Source organism: Sphaeramia orbicularis, chromosome 7 (genome assembly GCF_902148855.1).
Source record: "Sphaeramia orbicularis chromosome 7, fSphaOr1.1, whole genome shotgun sequence".
Lineage (NCBI taxonomy): Eukaryota > Metazoa > Chordata > Actinopteri > Kurtiformes > Apogonidae > Sphaeramia > Sphaeramia orbicularis.
Genome location: NC_043963.1, coordinates 13,227,521 through 13,247,698, shown reverse-complemented (window position 1 = coordinate 13,247,698; position 20,178 = coordinate 13,227,521). Strand labels below are relative to the sequence as shown.

The 20,178-nt window shown below is 34.0% G+C and overlaps 1 protein-coding gene across 2 annotated transcripts in view; it reads left to right on the top strand.

Moving 5' to 3' along the window:
• cntn3a.1 (contactin 3a, tandem duplicate 1) overlaps positions 1 to 20,178 on the top strand; it is a 327,610-nt gene that overhangs the window by 220,782 nt on the left and 86,650 nt on the right. The window contains exons 10-11 of one of the 2 annotated variants that reach the window (XM_030139254.1): positions 893 to 1,022; positions 13,092 to 13,242. In XM_030139254.1, the coding sequence (XP_029995114.1) occupies positions 893 to 1,022; positions 13,092 to 13,242 (281 nt within the window). Of the gene's footprint in view, positions 1 to 889; positions 1,023 to 13,091; positions 13,243 to 20,178 lie in introns of both variants that reach the window. The other variant, XM_030139253.1, reaches the window with a different exon arrangement.

Below are 20,178 nucleotides of genomic sequence, written 5' to 3'. Positions count from 1 at the left end.
CAGATCATCATGGGTAATGTCACGTCCATCCACCAGCAAAAGTTTTCACATACACGTGCTATTCAAAATCCAATATTTCTGAAAATATAGCTTCCACTGTCAAATAATATCAGTCATCTGTGCACAAATGTATTAGCAGTATTTCAACACAGTTCTATGCATTTCTTACAACTTTTTTTTTTTTTTTTTTTTGGACAAAAATCTCATTTGATCCCTTAAGTAAATTTTAGCCAATATATGTGTGATATCTGTGAGAAAATAAAAGAAAACCATAAGCGGCTTCAGTAACTATCTGTGTGTTGTCGCCATGTATCAAAAACCAAGACTTACGAAGTTGGCAGTTGTAGCTGGTAAAGGAATATCAATGTGCGGGACCTTGATGTGTTTCTGCAGACTTTGCGAAGGCCAAAGAGCTCAGAAGCCTATAAATATTGGACGTAAACACAACTCCAAATGAATGTTAAGTTGATCTGTGTTGGCTGGATGCAAATAAATACATTTAATGTCAAACTATAGCTATGTTTCTTATACATAGCCTAAAGATATTATCAATGAAGACAAGTGTAAGTATTAACAGGTTGCTAAAGGGGCTGTTTTTTGTGTAGGATTGTAATAACAGTGTGTTGGCAGAGTCCCAGCGCAGCATAAGGCCTTTCAGGAGCGTTCTATAGCATAACCTCAGGATGCAGGCAGCCCTGATTGGTTGTAAACCTTAGGCTATATTCAGGAATATTTATACGCTATGGGGCGACCACTCAAGCATAATCCTGCTGACTGTTCACCTTGTCTAAACCGTTTTACTGCATGTTGTCAGGTTAGCACAGCCAACCTGGATATTCCTATCACGTGGTGTTAAATATGTATGTCTGTGTGTTTTGTGCGTCTGCAGCAGGACAGAGTGCAGGCCAATAACGGAGTGCTGACGATCAGTAGCCTGAATCTGGCTGACATCGGCATGTACCAGTGTGTGGCGGAGAACAAGCACGGCAGAATATTCACCAACGCCGAGCTCAGAGTCGTAGGTAAGACCACGACGAAGATGTTTTTAAATGCAGGTTACAGTCGGAATGTGCGATGAATGTGAGTGAAACAGCAAGAAAAGCTGGTAGTTATGTGTTTATTTGTCTATATCTGTGTGTAACCACGAAAAATAATGTACTGAAATAGATTTATTTTGTTATATGGCTTTGATAAGATAAGGTAAGATAAGATAAGATAAGATACAAGATAGGATGTGATACAAGTTAAGATAAAAGATAAGATAAAAGACAGGATGTAAGATAAGATAACATAGGATAAGATGTAATGACGATAATATTTGATGTGATATAAGATAAGATAAAAGATAAGTCAAGATATAAGGTAAGAGAGATAAGATAAGATGTAATTACCGTAATATATTTTATGATATAAGGCAAGGTAAGATAAAAATAAGATATAAGGCAAGATATAAAGTAAGAGATATAAGATAAGATAAACGATAAGATAATATATAGGGCAAGATATATGGTAAGAGATATAAGATAAGATAAAAGATAAGATATAAGGCAAGATATATGGTAAGGTATATAAGATAAGATAAAAGATAAGATATAAGGCAAGATATAAGGTAAGAGATATAAGATAAGATAAAAGATATAACACCAGATATAAGGTAAGAAAGATAAGATGAAATATATATGATAATATATAATATGATATAAGATAAAAGATAAGATATAAGACCAGGTATAAGGTAAGAAAGATAAGATGAAATATATACAATAATATATAATATGATATAAGATAAGATAAAAGATAAGATATAAGGTAAGAAAGATAAGATGAAATATATACGATATATATAATATGATATAAGATAAGATAAAAGCTAAGATATACCAGATATAAGGTAAGAGAGACAAGATAAGATAAAAGATAAGATGTAGGACAAGATAAGATATAAGATAATATATAAGGTGAGAGAGATAAGATAAAAGATAAGACAAGATAAGATAAAAGATAAGATATGACAAGATATAAGGTAAGAGAGATAAGATATAAGATAAGACAAGATAAGATACGAGATAAGATGTAAGATAAGATGAGTAATAAGATAAAACAAGACAATATATAAGGTAAGAGGTATAAGATAAGATTAGAACTTTGCAACGTTACAGCAGGAGTAACATTATTTATTTGTATTTGTTCATTTATCTGTTAGGGACAATGCAGTGAAACATAGAGGAGAAGTTTTGCACCCTACCGTTTCCAGTCCAGACCATTATTTAATGTAAAAAAGCCCTAAACTTTAACTTTCCTGGGTCTCTGGAGTATATAATAGCATTGAGCTAGTTTGCAGCTTCTGTCCCTGGTTGGGCTTTTCAACAGAGAAACACATTCATAGTATAAAGATAGTATAAGCAATAGCATAAACAATATAAAATCCAACTCACATCCCACACACAGTAATATTAAAAGTATGGATTAAAGTAAGACATATGAAAAGTATAGAAAATATGTACAAAAATAGAAAAGATGTATAAAGTAGAAACAGTAATAATAAAGAAGTACAGAAATATATATGTAAAAGAGTACGTCAGGTCTTACACCTTGCCGAGGGCCATGCACTCAATAATAATAGTACACTGGAAGAAATGAGTGAACAGTGGAAGAAAAGGTCAGTATTGTTGTGTTTATAGGTGTGGATGTGTGAGGTCTACTGGACACACTGCAGGTAAATACTTTATCATAACCAGTCAGTGATAGTAATGTGCAGACAGGGTGGCTGGAAATACTCTGTCAGAATAAAGGTGAAGATTTCTGTCGTGCAATGGCAGGAATGACAGGATTTTATCACATCTTTCCTTTTATCTGTGTTATGTTTTGAAACTTTGCCAAAGTTCATGGAAAAACGACAGCCTCCGAGGTGTGACTGAACCCAAACATTTAGTGATAAGTCAGTTTACATTTTAACCCAGAAAGACCCAGTGCAATTTTTACTGCAGCTCCTAAATGAATAATAAAATATAATATAATATAAATTCATTATTGTATTAATATACCATAAAATACCATACCATGCTATACTATACTATACTATATTACACTATACCATACCATACCATACTATACTGTACTATACTTTACCGTGTCGTACTATACTATACTATACTATACGGTATTGTATCGTACCATACCACACTATACCGTACTATACCATACCATACCATACCATACTTTACCGTATCGTATCATACTATACTATACTATACTATACTATACTATACTATACCACACCATACTATACTATGCTATGCTATACTATGCTGTACTATACTATACCATACTATACTTTACCGTACTATGCTATACTATACTATACCGCATATATACATACATATATACACTATACCGCACCGCACCACACCACACCACACCCTATCCTATCCCATCCCATCCCATACCATACCATTCCATTCCATTCCATTCCATTCCATACCATGTACAGTTCCAACTGTAGAACCTGAGGCAGTATTTTCTGCAGCGGAAACAATAAGATCATTTTCAAATCATCCATGAAACAATATTTTCTTTGTCCTGTTTTTGTTTGTTTGTTTGTTTTTTCAGTAAATAACCCTGTATTAAACAGGGCAGTGTACAGTGTGCTGGCCATTACTGTGAAATATATGATCCAGGACAGTCTCAATCACCCTGAAGTGATCCGAGGTGATACTCACCACAGAGAAAATGGTCTCCAGATCCAGGCCTGCCCCGTTACTCACATTCATACTCATTCATAATACTTAGAGTTAACCTTTACAATAGGAGAGGAGATAATGCCGTCCCATTATGACTGCTATGACTTACTATTTATTAGTACTTACTGCTACAACCATGTCTGTAAATAATGGATTAATTACTTTTTTTTATTGCACCACAGACTTCACTGTGGGAAACCAGAGATGGAGTCCTGCACAGAGCTCTGGGTTTTCTGCCTTTGAAATTAAATCTGGAGGCTCAGTTACTCTTATATGTCAACCTTTTTCATCTGTATGTTCTGTATTTAGTATCGATCCTGTTGTTATATTCACACTACATACAAAAACTAAAGAAGCAACACTAAACAAATGTAGGATCACTGATTTTGTGTGTAAGATGTGTAGTTAACATAAAGATAATTCTTTAATTCATAACTTTTTTGTATTCATTCATTTTCTGAACCATCTGCAGGACTGACTTCTACTCACTTTCGAATTGACACTGATTTAAAGTGGCTGATTACTTATTAAGTGCATGGTTTTGGACAGTGGAAGGAAGCTGGAGTACATGTAGAGAACCAGCGTAGACATGGGGAGAACATGTATAACTCCTCATAAGCAAAACAGAAAAATAGAACCCAGAACCTTCTCGCTATGAGTCACCACTGCTAAACATTGCAAATTTTTTTCAGTAACCATAAAATAATTAATTTCATTTTAGTATATTAAGCTTCAAGAAGAAGTTTGTCCTTTATTTATTTTTTTAATCATTTTGATTTTTACTTACAAAATCACAACAACAAGAAGAAACTACAAGTCACCAGAAATTAAAAAAAAAAAAAAAAGAAATTAAAAAAACAATGATCAAACACCAAAACAAACAAAAATAGAGACAATAGCCACGAGGGAAAAACAACAACAAAACAAAACAGAAAAACAGAACAGATGACAACAGATAAAAACCAAAACAATAGACAAAAATCACAAAAAAAAAAGACAACTACCAAAAATACATATACACCCACACACATCTGTTAGACGATGTCCTTTATTTATTTATTCATTTATTTATTTTTTAATGGTGAAATTGAAGAAATAAGAATCTGGAAATGAATTCCAGTCAGTTAAGTTAAGTAAATGTTAAGTTTTAAGAATACTTTTTTTTTTCCCTTTTCCCACAACAAAGTGTATTATAATGCCTTTTGAGGGATTACAATTCCAGTTTCCTCAAATATTGGTGATAGATCCACATAAAATAATTAGTTAATACAGTATAGCTGTGTGATGAACATTGGTAGTGAACCTCAGCATCCCCATGAGCCACTCAAGGCCTAAGACAGTGGTTCCCAACCTTTTTTGGCTTGTGACCCCATTTTAACAAAACAAATTTCTGGCAACCCCAGACATTCAAAAAGGAGACTTTTTTTTTTTTTTTCCGCTAAAATTAATTTGTTTTGATCATGTAATAGTTTGCTATACTATGTTGCAAATAAACATTAATTTTAGAGGACATTTAGTCTATATAATGTATATTATTATGGACGGAGGCAGAAAAGCCAGGTGTAGATTACTGCACAAAGTGCGAATTTGATTTTCCTTGGTCAGGATATGTACAGTCAGTCCAGCTTGGATTTACAAAGCTGACAATTAATACTGAACAAACAAGAACTCAAACTATGAATTATGAAAGAGCTGCAGCATCTGAAACTGACCACAATGAACATTTGACAGATAAACAGAACCACAGTGCTTCAGTTTCAGCTTCACAGTTTGTCACGTCTTTTATTGATTGGGATTGTCTCTCTCAACTCACCATATATTTTTTAATTAGTAAGTTGTTTTTTGTTTTTGTTTTTTTTTTATTTTGTTTTGTTTTTTTATCAGTTACTAGAAATTTCAGGTGACCACATTTGAATTCCAGGCGACCCCATGTGGGGTCCCAACCCCAAGGATGAAAAACACTGGCCTAAGAGGTTCAGAAATTGAATTAATTAATTAATCATGATAGTTATTTCAGGGTTTCCATGGGGTCTTAAAAAGTCTGCATTTAATACTTTAAAAAAGTCTTTAAAAGGTACTGCATTTGATGTGGTTATGTTTCCATCTACTTGTTTGTTCTACAGGGTGTCAAATAAGTCTCCATACATAGGAAAAATAAACGTTTCTTGACATAAACCATTTTTATTTATATAATATGCTCTATATGACTGCCATTTTGTCGGGAACAAATTGATCCAAAACACTTCCTGTTTTTTTGAACTTGACAATAAGTTTTGCCAGAGTGTCGTGTGTGATACTCGTCCCATGTTTTCTGTTAAATGCGCTTGCAACCATACGACTGCTTGCTGAACCGGCCATCAGGATGATTTCAATCCGTTGCTCTTTATTCAAATGCATTCTTTGGGTTACTTGAAATATAAAGAAATACATGTTAGAACCATATATGTATGGAATGTATTATGTCTCCTATGTATGGAGACCTATGGGACACCCTGTATTGTATTTAAATGTGTCTGTTAAATGTCAAAATGGCAAAGAAAGTAACATTAGTCGACTCAGTTCCACCCGTTCCAATCCCACAATTTATACTGAAATTAAGAACCAGTTATCGCTAACTTTGCAGCCCCCAGTGAGAAATGATCACAGAACATTCAGCCCAACACAAGCGCAGCCGTTAGTCATACCTGAGAAAGCTGACTCTGGGAACTTTAAGGGACGCATCACAAGTGAAAAGTAAGCATGAGGAAGTTCAGATTTAATACCGTCTGGTTGAAGTAACGATCATTTCTGACCTGGTTGACACGAGCGGAGGGAAACGTGTTTGAAGTTCTCTGCACCTTATGCAAGAAATCATTTCATGTCGTTGCAGTAAATAAATACATTTACCTAAATTCTAGGTGTAACGAATTTGTGCCAGTTTGGCTGTGAAATGGACATGAAATTCTGTTCTAGGTTAATGTTAATGATAGGATTTTTTCTTCCTTCTTTTTTTATGATCATTTATTGTTGTTACCAACTCCTTTGTCTTTTCTTTCCTTTTTTTTCTTTCTCTCTCTCACACACACACACACACACACAAATATGAGGACTGAAAAATCTCTCTGCCCCTGTGGAATTTATTACTAATCTGAAGCCTCAGTCCCCAGATAATTAACATAATTACATGCTCGGTTGTATAGTTGGCTTCCATCCCTCCTCAGTACACCTGTGTTACATTCTGACAGATAACCCACATCGCCACAAAATCCCACTCTTGTCGCTGCCCACGGTGCAGCCTCATGCCAGAAATGAGCACACAAGGCTCACAGTGAGAGGAAAACAGCATCTCCTCATCAGTTACCTTGTGATTAATATGACTATATTATGGGATCTTTGTTTGTTTGTGTTCTATCCCTAATCCACAAAAACAATAGATCTATAATTACTGATGAATACTTTCCTCTAGTCAATAAAATCCTCCAAAATTAAAGGAAAAATAAACATTTTCTAGGTGGAACAATCACAAAAACTCTTCAGCTTTTAAAATTAATTTTCATAAAAACCACATTCATGTGTTTATTTATTTATATGTACAGGGTGGGGAAGCAAAATTTACAATATTTTGAGGCAGGGATTGAAAGACAGTGTATGACCAATTAGTTTATTGAAAGTCATGAGAATTTATTTGCCACAAGAAAATTGACATAATAGAAAATGTTTTTATTCTATGTGTCCTCCTTCTTTCTCAATAACTGCCTTCACACGCTTCCTGAAACTTGCGCAAGTGTTCCTCAAATATTCGGGTGACAACTTCTCCCATTCTCTTTAATAGTATCTTCCAGACTTTCTCGTAATAGTTTTGCTCATAGTCATTCTCTTCTTTCCATTATAAACAGTCTTTATGGACACTCCAACTATTTTTGAAATCTCCTTTGGTGTGACGAGTGCATTCAGCAAATCACACACTCTTTGACGTTTGCTTTCCTGATTACTCATATGGGCAAAAGTTTCTGAAAAGGTATGGATAATAGTGTTAGGTATGATTATGACATCAATATATGTTTGGTTTCAAAACAATTGACGTAGTGCCTGCTGAGAAAAAACAACTAAATGTTCATTGTAAATTTTGCTTCCCCATCCTGTATTTTGTCGACTTTCAGAAATGCACCTAACTTTGCACCTTCAGGTTCTTTTTCTAAAGAAACACAAATCATTTATAAACTCAAAAATGTTTTCTTTTAATTAGATTTTACTGTATTTATTAAATTTATTAATAATCTATTTTTCTATAGCAGCCCGGGGGATAAAAGACAACAGTCCAATACCAGATAATCTTTGAAAAAAGTGAAAAACTGAAAACATTTAGATCTTGTTCAGTAAAATAATTCTCTGTAAGTGCTTTAGTGTGACAAAATGCATTTTGTCAGTAACTGTTTGGACCTCTGTTGGAGTGGTTGGCTGTCGGAGGTCCACTCAGTGGAGCGTTGGCTTAGTGGACCTCTAGTGATTTTAGTTAAATACCTCTGGATTAGAGAGCACAAGTACACTTTTAAAACAGGATGTTGAATTTTTTTTTTATCTAATGTGCAGACTTTTTTTTGCAAAATGGTGTTCAGTGTGAAGAGGAAAAAAAAAACATTAAAATGAAAGGCAGTTCAGTCAATGTGCAGCAAACTGGTCATTACTATGAAACACACCTAAATCATACATGTGGTTCTCGGTGCAAAGTGAAGGCCAGCCTGACCTCTGACCTCTGACCCAATCACAGAAGCATCCTTTACAAGAAAAGAATTACAAAATGGAGATATCAGCACCCCATTATAAACACTATGACTTATCATGTATAGCAGTACTTACCTCTGCAACTACTGTATGTTTGTAAATAATAGGGTTCCTACAGGTTTCTACACGTTAAATTTAATAATTTTTAAGATGTTTTTAAGACTACCTAGAACAGATTTTTTTTTCTCTTATTTATTTATTTATTTATTAATTATTTAAGTGAGCAGTACATAACAAAACATGTGAAAGACATAACAACAAATAAGACAAACAAAAGCAGATACTAATTACATATTCATCATTATACATTTGTGTGTGTGTATATGTATATATGTGTGTGTGTGTGTGTGTGTGTGTGTGTGTGTGTATGTGTATATGTATATGTGCGTGTATGTACTGTGTCAAAGTCCTATTCCAACATTAGTTCTGTTGGTTTTAGTTCTAATTTCCACACATATACATTTGTAAGTCTCTGTATTAAGATTCAATCTAATGTAAGTGAAGTAGCACATTCAGCCCGATTTGATCTCCAGTGGGCCGGACCAGTAAAATAATAGTAAAATAACCTATAAATAATGACAACTCCAAATTTTTGTCTTTGTTTTAGTGCAAAAGAAACCCATTCAGTTATGAAAATACTTACTTTTTTAAACTATCCTAACAAAAAAAATGTGAATAACCTGAAAAAACTGAAATTTCTTAAGAAAAATAAGTGCAATTTTAAAAATATTCTGCCTCAACTTATCATTTCTTCATGTGCATTATGGATCAGATCTACGAAGACACTAAACACATAGTAACAGGCAGAAAACTGTTCAAATTGTGCTTAATTTTCTTTAGACATTTCAGGTTGTTTATATTTGTTCAGTTTATTCACATTTTAGTGTTACAGGATAGTTTGTAAATGTAAATATTTTCATAATTTAATGTTATTTTTTGCTCTAAAACCATAACAAAAATGTGAAGTTGTCATTATTTATAGGCATAATGTAATAGTATTTTTTTCACATCAAACCAAGAACAAAATATGGAGTCATGATTTTTTGTCGGTTATTACGCTGTTGTTATTTTCCTGTAGATCATATTGGTCTGTATGTGGAACCTGAACTAAAATAAGTTCAACAGCCTTGATTATGGAATATTCACACTTTGCAAATTCATCCCACCGGCCGGATTGGAACCTTTTGGCGGGCCGCATTTGGGCTCCGGGCCGCATGTTTGAGACCCCTGCTCTAGACCCACTGTTTGTCTCAAATGACAGAGCAAAAACAATCCACAGCAGGTGAACTTTAGGTTAACTGCACTTTACTGTGGAGGCGGTCTTGGGGTATAAAACCTGTCAAAATGCAGACAGAACATGAAGAACAAAGAGCCACTTAACCAACAGCAGCTTTAGTTTTGTGTGATTGTGGTTTCTGCTCCTGTTTGTAACCAGGTTTCAAAGAGCCACAGACTAAAGCAAACACCAACAACTTCAGTCATGCATTGTTCCTCTTTGCACCTTAATTCATTCATATTATTATCGAGTGCATGAGTTCAATGCGCCGTCATCGCAGCCTGTATTTATATTAATTTAAAGGAAACAAAATAAAGGAGGATTGTCGTCAGTCTTTGGGAACGCTCATAGAAGATTGCCTGGTGTAGTCGAACCTATTCAGGTCCTGTCATGTCTTGACACACCAGCTTTAGATGTTTGTGTTTTAGAAAATACATATCGACACCTCGATGCACAGTAACTGCCTGTAGTTTTAAAGTACAATGAAGGATTAACCCTTCCATGCATGAATTATTAGAACCTTAATCAAGAATTTTTTTTCCTGAGTGTTTTTATTCTTCTTTAGGCATGAAAAAAACAATGTGATTTTTTTTTTTTTTATGAACCTGTTTTTCATGAAGTTACAAAAATGTCCACATCAGCTGAACACCATGCTTTTAATTATTGAAGCAAAGAAATACGCATTTACTGACATGCTGTGTGAAAACTATGAAATAAAAACATTTTTAACCTCCTGAGAACCAGCAATGCATTTTTGTCCTCTGTAGGGGACAAAAGTGTGACAGTTTCACTTTAAAAAAATGCTGTCCATTGTAAAGGACATTCCATTAAAAAATAAATAAATAAATAAACAAAAATAATTTTTAAAAATTTATCTGAAAAAACAAACAAAAAAACTGTTGCATTAAAAAAAACAAATAATAAATAAATAAACAAACAAAAATAATTTTAAAAAATGTATCTGAAAAAACAAACAAAAAAACTGTTGCATTTAAAAAATAATAAATAAATAAATAAATAAATAAACAAAAATAATTTTAAAAAATGTATCTGAAAAAACAAACAAAAAACTGTTGCATTTTTTAAAAAAAATAAATAAACAAAAATAATTTTTAAAAAATGTATCTGAAAAAACAAACAAACAAAAAAACTGTTGCATTATGCGGTTTCCAATCAAGACAATTGTTTAATGGAAAAAAAGCTACAATTTTTTACTTTCTTGGGTTTCAGGAAGTTAACGCTGCTAATCTGATGTTTTCTCACATTTGAACATACTATAATACTAGTTATTACTCACTCAGATAATATGCAAAAAAAAAAAAAAAAAAACCTCTGTTAATTACAGTCTAATAACAATTAGCAATTGATTTAGATAAAAGAACAGGAAAGTTACAGTAATGGCATGAATATCAGTGTTGGTTGATATGGAACTAAAACAACAAAATCCATGAATATACAAGAGAAAAGCTGCAGAATAACTGTCCACTGGAGTGACCACTATGCATGAAAGGGTTAAAGCAGAATAAAGTTCAGTACATCTAAGGTTATGTTCAGACTTCTGGCAAATGTGACCCAAATCTGATTTTTTGCCCATATGTGACCTATATCTGATCTGTTTTTTTAACTTTATTTATAGAACATTTTGAACATTTCGGACAGACAGAGTGATTTACAGCATGAGGTACAAAAATGTAGAACAGATATAGAGAAAAATTTACTGCTACAAAAACCGCACTGGGTCTTTATGGGTTAAATGGTGGAGGACAATACCCATATAGAAAAATATCTAAATCAGTGTGGACAGGACATAAATCACAGTCAAAAAGATGGTTTAGTGGGATGCCTTTATGGTCCCTGTTCTTTATAATTTTAAACTATTTTTAATAGTGAGCACACACCAGGATAAGAGCATAACCACCATTATCTGTTTCTTACTATAGTTTTAACATACAGTCTTCAAAAAAAAATATTAGACCATCAAAAGTCATCAGAAACAATGGTTATGCAATCCAGTACTAACTCCTGTGTGTGTCATGGGACTAAAACAGACAGAAAAGAAAACATGGAATGCCTAAAAGCACTGTTTTTGTCAGTACAATGCCGTAGATATTGATGTAAGAACTGAAGTGATTTTGGTTATTATCAAGAAAACCATGGAAAATGGATAGATATCAGCTCTGAAATTAAACTCTTACGAGCTATTTTTGTTGTTATCGTTATATTTGTACAAACAAATGTACCTTTAGTCGTACCAGGCATTAAAATGAACAAAAAATTGAAGAAAACAAGGGCGGTCTAATCATTTTTTCCGCAACTGTATTACTGTAACATATTTTGTGATCACATTGCAAATTATAATCAACAAGTAACCTGGAAGTAACCCAACAACGACACTAAAATATATACTGATATCATTCTAATAACTAAAATATTGTTTCTTTGCTGCTGTTCTGTTAATCATCTGGGCTACATTTCATTTCAGTTCACTGTTGAAGTCCAATAATTCAATAAACATGAGTAGATTTTATGCAAACCCACGACTCCAGCTCATTCTTTAAGACATCCCCTCAGATATTTTTCCCTCCTTTCCTTCCCATGCTATTAAGGCAAGAAGAAGCAGAAGTATGAATAATGTCAGGCGCACTGTTTGAGGTCTTAGCATGAAGAAATAATTGCGTGGCACGTTGTGTGTGAGTGTACATGTGTATCTGGTCGTGTCTTATTGTGTGTGCACGTGCACCGGCGTGCGTTGGCAGGTGCTCAGCCATGTCAGTGGCGCCAGGCTGTGCATTCACTTTGAAGAGTATTCTGCTGAGTCGGTGTGCATACAAAACAGCTCCAGACGACGGCGCCTTAGTAATTAAGGCCTAAAGGAGCAGCAACAAAGCCTCCCTCTCGTTTTACATTCTCTCATATTTGCTTTGGAGCCCATTGGCTTAATTCTTAATGCATAATGTCCTTCTAAGAAAAATGCATGGAATTAGAAAAACCACCTTCCCTTATAATATAAATATATATATATCCTTTCAGAAATGATATTCCATGGTTGTTTCCCTGCATTACTGCATTCACAGGATTCTGTCTGAGTATGGAAACAAATGTGTACGTGCGGATAAATAAAAGGATGTGAAAGCTGACCTACCTAATGGATATAGTGACCTGCATGTTTTTAGAAAGCTCCTCCGCTCTCATTTCTTCAACAGCTGACCCTGCTCTCCTGTTCTGTCTCTGTCATTCAGATGGTAAATTACACCTCTTTTTTCTTTTTTTTTTTTTTCCTCCCGTCTCTCCCCACTTCCCACTCTTCTTATCAGCCATCGCTCCAGACTTCTCCCAGAACTTGTTGAAGGCCCAAACTTTGGCCCGACTGGGTGGCGACATCCTGATCGAATGCAAGCCTAGGATGTCTCCTCGGGGTGTTATTTCTTGGAGGAAAGGAAAAGAAGCCCTGAGAGAGAGCCACAGGTACCGGGTTTCTTTCTATACATCAGTGACTTTAGTCCGACTGTTGTGGTCACAGTCTCAATACTAGGATCACGACACGATATATCACGATACTGTTAAAAAGGCAAGTTTTTAGTGGTTTTGTTTCTTTTTTAAATGATTATTTCCTTGAAGAACTGAATTACACCAGAAATCTGCACAAATACTAAACACATTTTTATTTGACCCCAACAGGATCTGATGCTATATTACAAAATGTTCCTGTGTTCAAACTGAAATTCTGTTTTACAGACATTACAGTTTCAGATCCTGTTCAAATGCTCATATTCTATTAGTTCAGAACTAACATCAGAACAGTATTTCAGTTCAGTCCCAACAAAGGAACAAACATTTTATTTCTATTTATTTATTTATTTATTTATTTTTATTTTTATTTTGAACATGCAAAGAAAATAAAACAAAACAAAGCAAATTAAGACATGAACAAAATAACATTTAAATGGACAGAATCTATCTTCAAGCACATACAAGTCTAAATTTTGCATGGTCGAAAAGGAGTAGGAAGAAGTATAAACTTATTTAATCCTACCCCTCAGTCCTTTTACACCTTTTTTATTAACTTTATACAGCAATTAACTTGTACTATTGCCCTAATTTTAGCATTGTACCACAACAATCCTTAATACAGTAACTGAATTATCCACAACATTATATTCGTGTCAGTATGGTCATACAAACAGACTCAACAAATCAAACATTTTCTTCAATAATTACAGCAGATTTAACAGTACACTATCATACACAAACAAAACAAACAGGCATCATTGTCATTATTAAATACTGTACCTCTCAAGAATCAATTCTTTATATCTTTTTTAAACTGAGTTATATTCGATATTTGTTTTATCTCCACACACAATTTGTTCCACAGTTTTACTCCACAAATGGAGTTACAGAAACTTTTTAATGTAGTGCGTACTTTATGAATCTTTAAGGTTAATTTTCAAGTCATAGCCTCCCACATTATTTAATAAAAGAATGTAAATAATAATAAATAAAATATAAACAAAAAAAACAAACAAATGAACCTCCACAATATCTGCGTTTGAATAAATACCTAAAAATAACGATACAGTACTTTTTAATATCGATACAGTATTGTGAAATGAAATATCGCGATATATTACAGAACCGATTTTTTCTTACACCCCTAGTTAGGGATGGAAATTGATAAGAATTCAGCGATTCTGGTATTGATGCCACTTCAATCAGAATCAGCTTTTTTGGCCAAGTATGTGAACATATACGAAGAATTTGGCTTCAGTTTTTCTTTGCTCACGGCATACGATTTCAACATTTATATAACCCTTAGGGGTCTGAGCCTATTTTGACCGTTTTTCAGTACTTTTGATTTTGCCTTTATATACTGTGTAAAGAAATGTTTACTATACCCATGTTTGGTATGTTTTTTTTTTCAGCACAACTTCATCTATCTCATCTGCCTATTTTTTTTTTCCACTTTAACCTACTATATCAACACAAAAGGACAGAAAAAAAAAACCACCCAAAAAATATAAAATCCAATTTGAAAAATGTATATAATTTATTGCATAAATAACACAAAGATGCGTAACAAACCTTTTCAAAGACTTTAAAAGTGAATATTGTTTCCAAATATAAGGTATATAAAATCAAAATTGTGATAAATTAAAACTATACTCAAATATTTGACATAAAAGCATATCTTTACATTGGCATTTTGTCTAGTTTTCTCCTCCCCTCCCCCCACCACCCCACTCCCAGTCCTCCCGGTTTCCGAATCCGGTTAAAGTGGGGTCATTCTTACCTTTACCTGTTGTGCTAATGCAGTCTGTGGATTAAAATCTACAGATTTGGTCAATTTTTTCTGTTTTGAAAAAGGACAAAAAATGACGACGATATGGTCGGAAATCTTATGCCCGCCCCGCGTCATTTCCAAACTTTTATTCACCTTTGTTGCTCTGAGCTCAGACCGTCATATCTCTGTTTGTATTTACTTTATCTACATCAAATAAAAAGTGAGAGTGTTTCAAGTCCGCACTTTCGAATGCAATTGTCTGCAGTGGTCTACATGACTGACTTCTGCTGCTGTGACATGTTGAAAATGTCATGTGAGGGTTAACCTTTATTTAACCAGGAAGTCCCTTGAGATGAAACCTCTTCTTTGAGGGAGACCTGACCAAGACGCGCATCAGTACAATACAAATGAATTAACAGAGTATAAAACTTACGTACAATTAAACAGCATAAAATGGCTAAAAACATAAAAAGCTGAAAACCAGTGTAAGGATAGCAGTTACACACTTCTGTTAGACAGTTTGACAGAACAGATTTGAATTCACCCGAGGTCATGAAATGCTGAAGCTGAAGTGAGTTTTGCAAATCGTTCCGTGACCAAGGTCCATCATAGGAAACAGCTGTTTTACCATGTTGCACTTTGCATGCTGTTTGAACATGAATCATTCCAAGGATTTGACCTACCGGAACCAGTTCTGTGTCGACTCCCCATCCTGCTTGCAGCCTGGTATTTCTTCTGCTTGTTACTTTATTTTTCCCTACTTGATATTCATAGTGACAAACTGCAAAGAACAGAAACCAGCGTGACACAATACAATTTGAATTGCATAACACGTTCGTCAGTCCGCACCTCCCCCCCCACCTCCTATGTGCGTTTGTGCGCTGAACTCTACTGCGCCGTGCTCTCCTGGCTGTGCTCAGAGAGGGTTTCTGCACTGTTTACTTAAGGTAATTGGCCGTTCCTAGACTGCGGCACTTGGATCGATGCACTGATCCATCAGCTCATTAGCAGCGTGTAAGGCTGGGCGGGTCATTAGAGCATGAGGCACATGATGATCCGAGCTACCATCCAGACACGGAAGAGCCAGAAGAAATCCCCAAAAGGACTGATCAATGGGTAGCTGCTGAACAACATGCGTTCTCATGTGATAGTGCTGTGACACCGGGGGAACTGGCTCTGCACCGTGTTTTATTAGAAATCAGGTTAACCACAGATCAATACAATACCTCTGTGTCAGGGAGACGAAGTAAAAAAGAAGAAGCAGATGTTAATAAGAGGAAAAGCCACATTCTTCTGTCCAGTCAGTGATCGATCATGATTCATACTAGTAGCTCTCACATTAATCATAGCGACACAGTAAAAACACAGGCTTCATGTGACAGTTACGACGCAAAACGAATGCACAAATAGGCAATTAGAAGTAAAATAAAACGGTACGTCTCCATTTTATTATTTTATCACCCATACTTTCCAAATGTTAGTTCTGTTTTTGTTTCGTGTCTGATTCACAAATATACACTTGAAGTCCAATATTGTGCAAAAACATTTTAGTCTTACACTCCGTGAACCATTAACACTGCTCGACCCACAGCGCAGTTCGATAATGAGCACCCGCGGCTGAATCAATAGCAAAACTTTAAATAATATAAAATGAAAAAAACAAAGCCGGGGACACCTTCATAAATGTTTTCTACTGCTCTACAGTTGCTCTTAGATTTGATTTTTAAAACCTGAAAGGTTATGAAGTAAACCCTCAGGCTAAAGTAGAACTAACAATCTATCATTGGAACTGTGAATTCCACTAACAGGACATACAAACTGACAAAAACAGAAGAAACATAAATCGTAATCATTGTATCGTGGGTATGTGGATAAATAAGGAGATTTTATCATCTGCTGCAACCTATATATATATATACTATATAGTATGACTGTGTATTAGGGCCACATAAGAAAATAAAAATGTGCTTGTCACTATGAGAATAAAGTCGTAATATTTCGAGAATAAAGTCATAATTTAAAAAAAAAAAAACTCAATATTTAACGAGAATAAAGTTGTACTTTTATGAGATTAAAGTCGTAATATATAGAAAATTCGACAGAGTTTCCAGTTTTACAGTGAACTCAACAAGCGAAGCAGCAACCTTCACTTCTGTTGGACTCCAAAACTCAGAGTAGAATCCTCACAGTTTCTCAAGAAACAACAAACCCTATAGCTCTGGTGTAATCACCAATAGCAGACGACCACTTCGTCAGTTTCTCCTCCACAAAAGAGGCAATTGCTTCCAAATTTCCATTTTCCAAACTCACTTCAAAGTCCTTGGACTATTGATAATATGTTGATTGGAGGATAGACTCAGTATTTGGTCTTTGTGTGTAAACCCCAAATGAAAGTAGAACTTCTACAAAATGTTCCAAGTTTGCCATTATTCAATGAGTGGCTACGACTTTATTCTCAGTATATTATGACTTTATTCTCGAAATATTACGACTTTATTCTCGTTAAATAACGAGTTTTTGAAAACTACGACTTTATTCTCTTTATATAATTGACTTTAATCTCGAAATATTACATTATTCTCGTTAAATAATGATTTTTTTTTTTAAAACAATGACTTTATTCTCATTATATCATAACTATTCTCGAAATATTACAACTTTATTCTTGTTAAATGAGTTTTTGAAAACTACAACTTTATTCTCTTTATATAATGACTTTAATCTCAAAATATTATGACTTTATTCTCATTAAATAATGAGTTTTTTAAAATGACTTTATTCTCATTGTATCATGACTTTATTCTCGAAATATTACGACTTTATTTTTGTTAAATAATGAGTTTTTGAAAACTACGACTTTATTCTCTTTATATAATGATTTACGACTTTATTCTCGTAATGACAAGCATTTTTATTTTCTTATGTATCCCTAATATGCCATCGTAATATAGCTATATTTTGGATAAAAATAATATTGATGGCTGTCTCAGATTAAACACGATAATGTATTTGAATTATTTTAGTGATAGTTAATACAGATACGTCAATAGTTTTCAAATAAATCATATTTTTCAATATTATTTTCCTCGTTGAAGTTAAAAGTCTGGGTGTGCAACAAGGAGAAAACTGTGATTTTGACACTTTTAAGGATGTTGAAAAGTATGAAAATCATAATAGAAAGGTGGTTAAAAAAAAAAGGTGGTTTTGTTGTTAGTTTGACAAAGAAAGTGGAATTTGTACAAAATGATGTGTATTTTTAAAAATATGACCAAAGAACATAAAAGTGCCCGTAGTCTAAGAATCACCCATATATACAGTATATATCTATATATGTACTTTATTTGACCTTTTTCACATAAACATATAGTACTAGAAGAACAAATATGCTTCACCTAAAATTGTTACCGTTACAGTCAATAAAAAAATTTAATAAAATTTGGAGAGATAAAAATAATTGCAATAATTACACCAAGTTCAGTAACTTCAGTCCGCAAAAAATAATGCATAAAAAAAAAAAAAATCTCTTGGGAAGCAAAGTACAATTAAAACACTCAATTTCAGTTACTTTGTGATCACATCTAAAGAACAACAGATACTTTCAGCTCCCAGTGATACATATTTGAAGTTAATAAGTCAGTTGTGACATCGCAGTGCTATAAAACTCCTTTCTGGGTCCAAACCGTCATTAACAGCGGAGTCTGTTTGAATATTTACAATAACTTCTCTATTTAATGAGACACCAGTACAGAAGGGAATAAATTCTGTTTTTTTTGTTTTTTTTAAGCCAAATACAGTGATTAATGTGTTTTCCATATTCATTGATTTGTTTTAACCTGCGGTAGATCACAGTTTTAAGAGTCTAAAATACTGTGTAAACTCTTGGTCCGTTCACAGCAGCAGCGTTTCATTTTATGCCCAGTTACGTATTGACATAAATCATCACTTTATTTACCTTCCCCTGAACTGGACAGCACAGATAAAGAGCTGACAAATGAAATACAATGTGTGAAGATGTGAAACACCTTATAAACGACTTCTATTAAATCAGGGTCGTCCATAAAGATCCAGTTTGGCAGATGTACTGGGAGTCGACGTTAGTTAGCTCAGCTGATAGCATTAGCCCGCACCAAACTCCATTTATTTCTCCTTTGTTTAAGAGTTGGAACTTTACCTCTCAGCTTCATCCTCTTTATCATCACATATAAAGCGGCAGAATGACAACTTAATGTGTTTTATGGACTCAGAGAAACAGGACTGTAGAAGATTGAATACAAACCAATGAGCAGAGGTGGATCCAGAAACAGGAAATGATGTCACAACTTAAAGGAGTGATAGTTTGCTTTTTTAAAAAATGGAATTATGCATTTTCAAACACTTCCCTGTGGTCTACATAAGCTGTAAATGCTCTGCTTGGGTCTGAATTCTTCATTAATTCAACTCCACAGGTCCATCTTCAACCCCATTTCTGACTAATGAATGAGTACTGGCCCTTTAAATGCAAATTAGCCACTTCAGGCCCCGCCCCCTCCAGGTTGTTGGCTGTGCTGCTCTGTCCTGTTCAACCAACAACTGAACATTTTAGGTAATCATCTCGAAGTTTGGACATATTTTCAGTTTTTACTACAACCGCTGCTGCTGATGAACAATTATGTCGTATTCGGAGAAATGTTTGTCGGAAGTCTTGACCATATCTGTGCAAATTTCATGATGTAACTAGTTATAAAATGTAACAAATTAAGCAGGAATTATAACAGGTTGCAGAAATCCACTCTATTTTTGCCAAACTTAATGTAAAGATAGCTTTAGAGGGTTCAATTTCAAACTTTTTGAACTATTCCAAATACACAAATAAATGAACCACAGACTAATAAAAGTGGGTTTAGCAAAATATGACCCCTTTAAATAATGGATAAGTTAGATTTTACATTTTCATTAGTGGAATTAATTGATGTATATATTTATTTGTTGTCAGAATAATATCTTGTTACTGTAAATCTTCCTAAAAGTAAACATTTTTAGCTGAAATCAACACTTTTTTTGTTTGGGTCACCATTGTTATTACAAATATGGCAGTTTAACTTCACCTTCCTAAAATAACTGCTTATGTAACCTTTTGACAA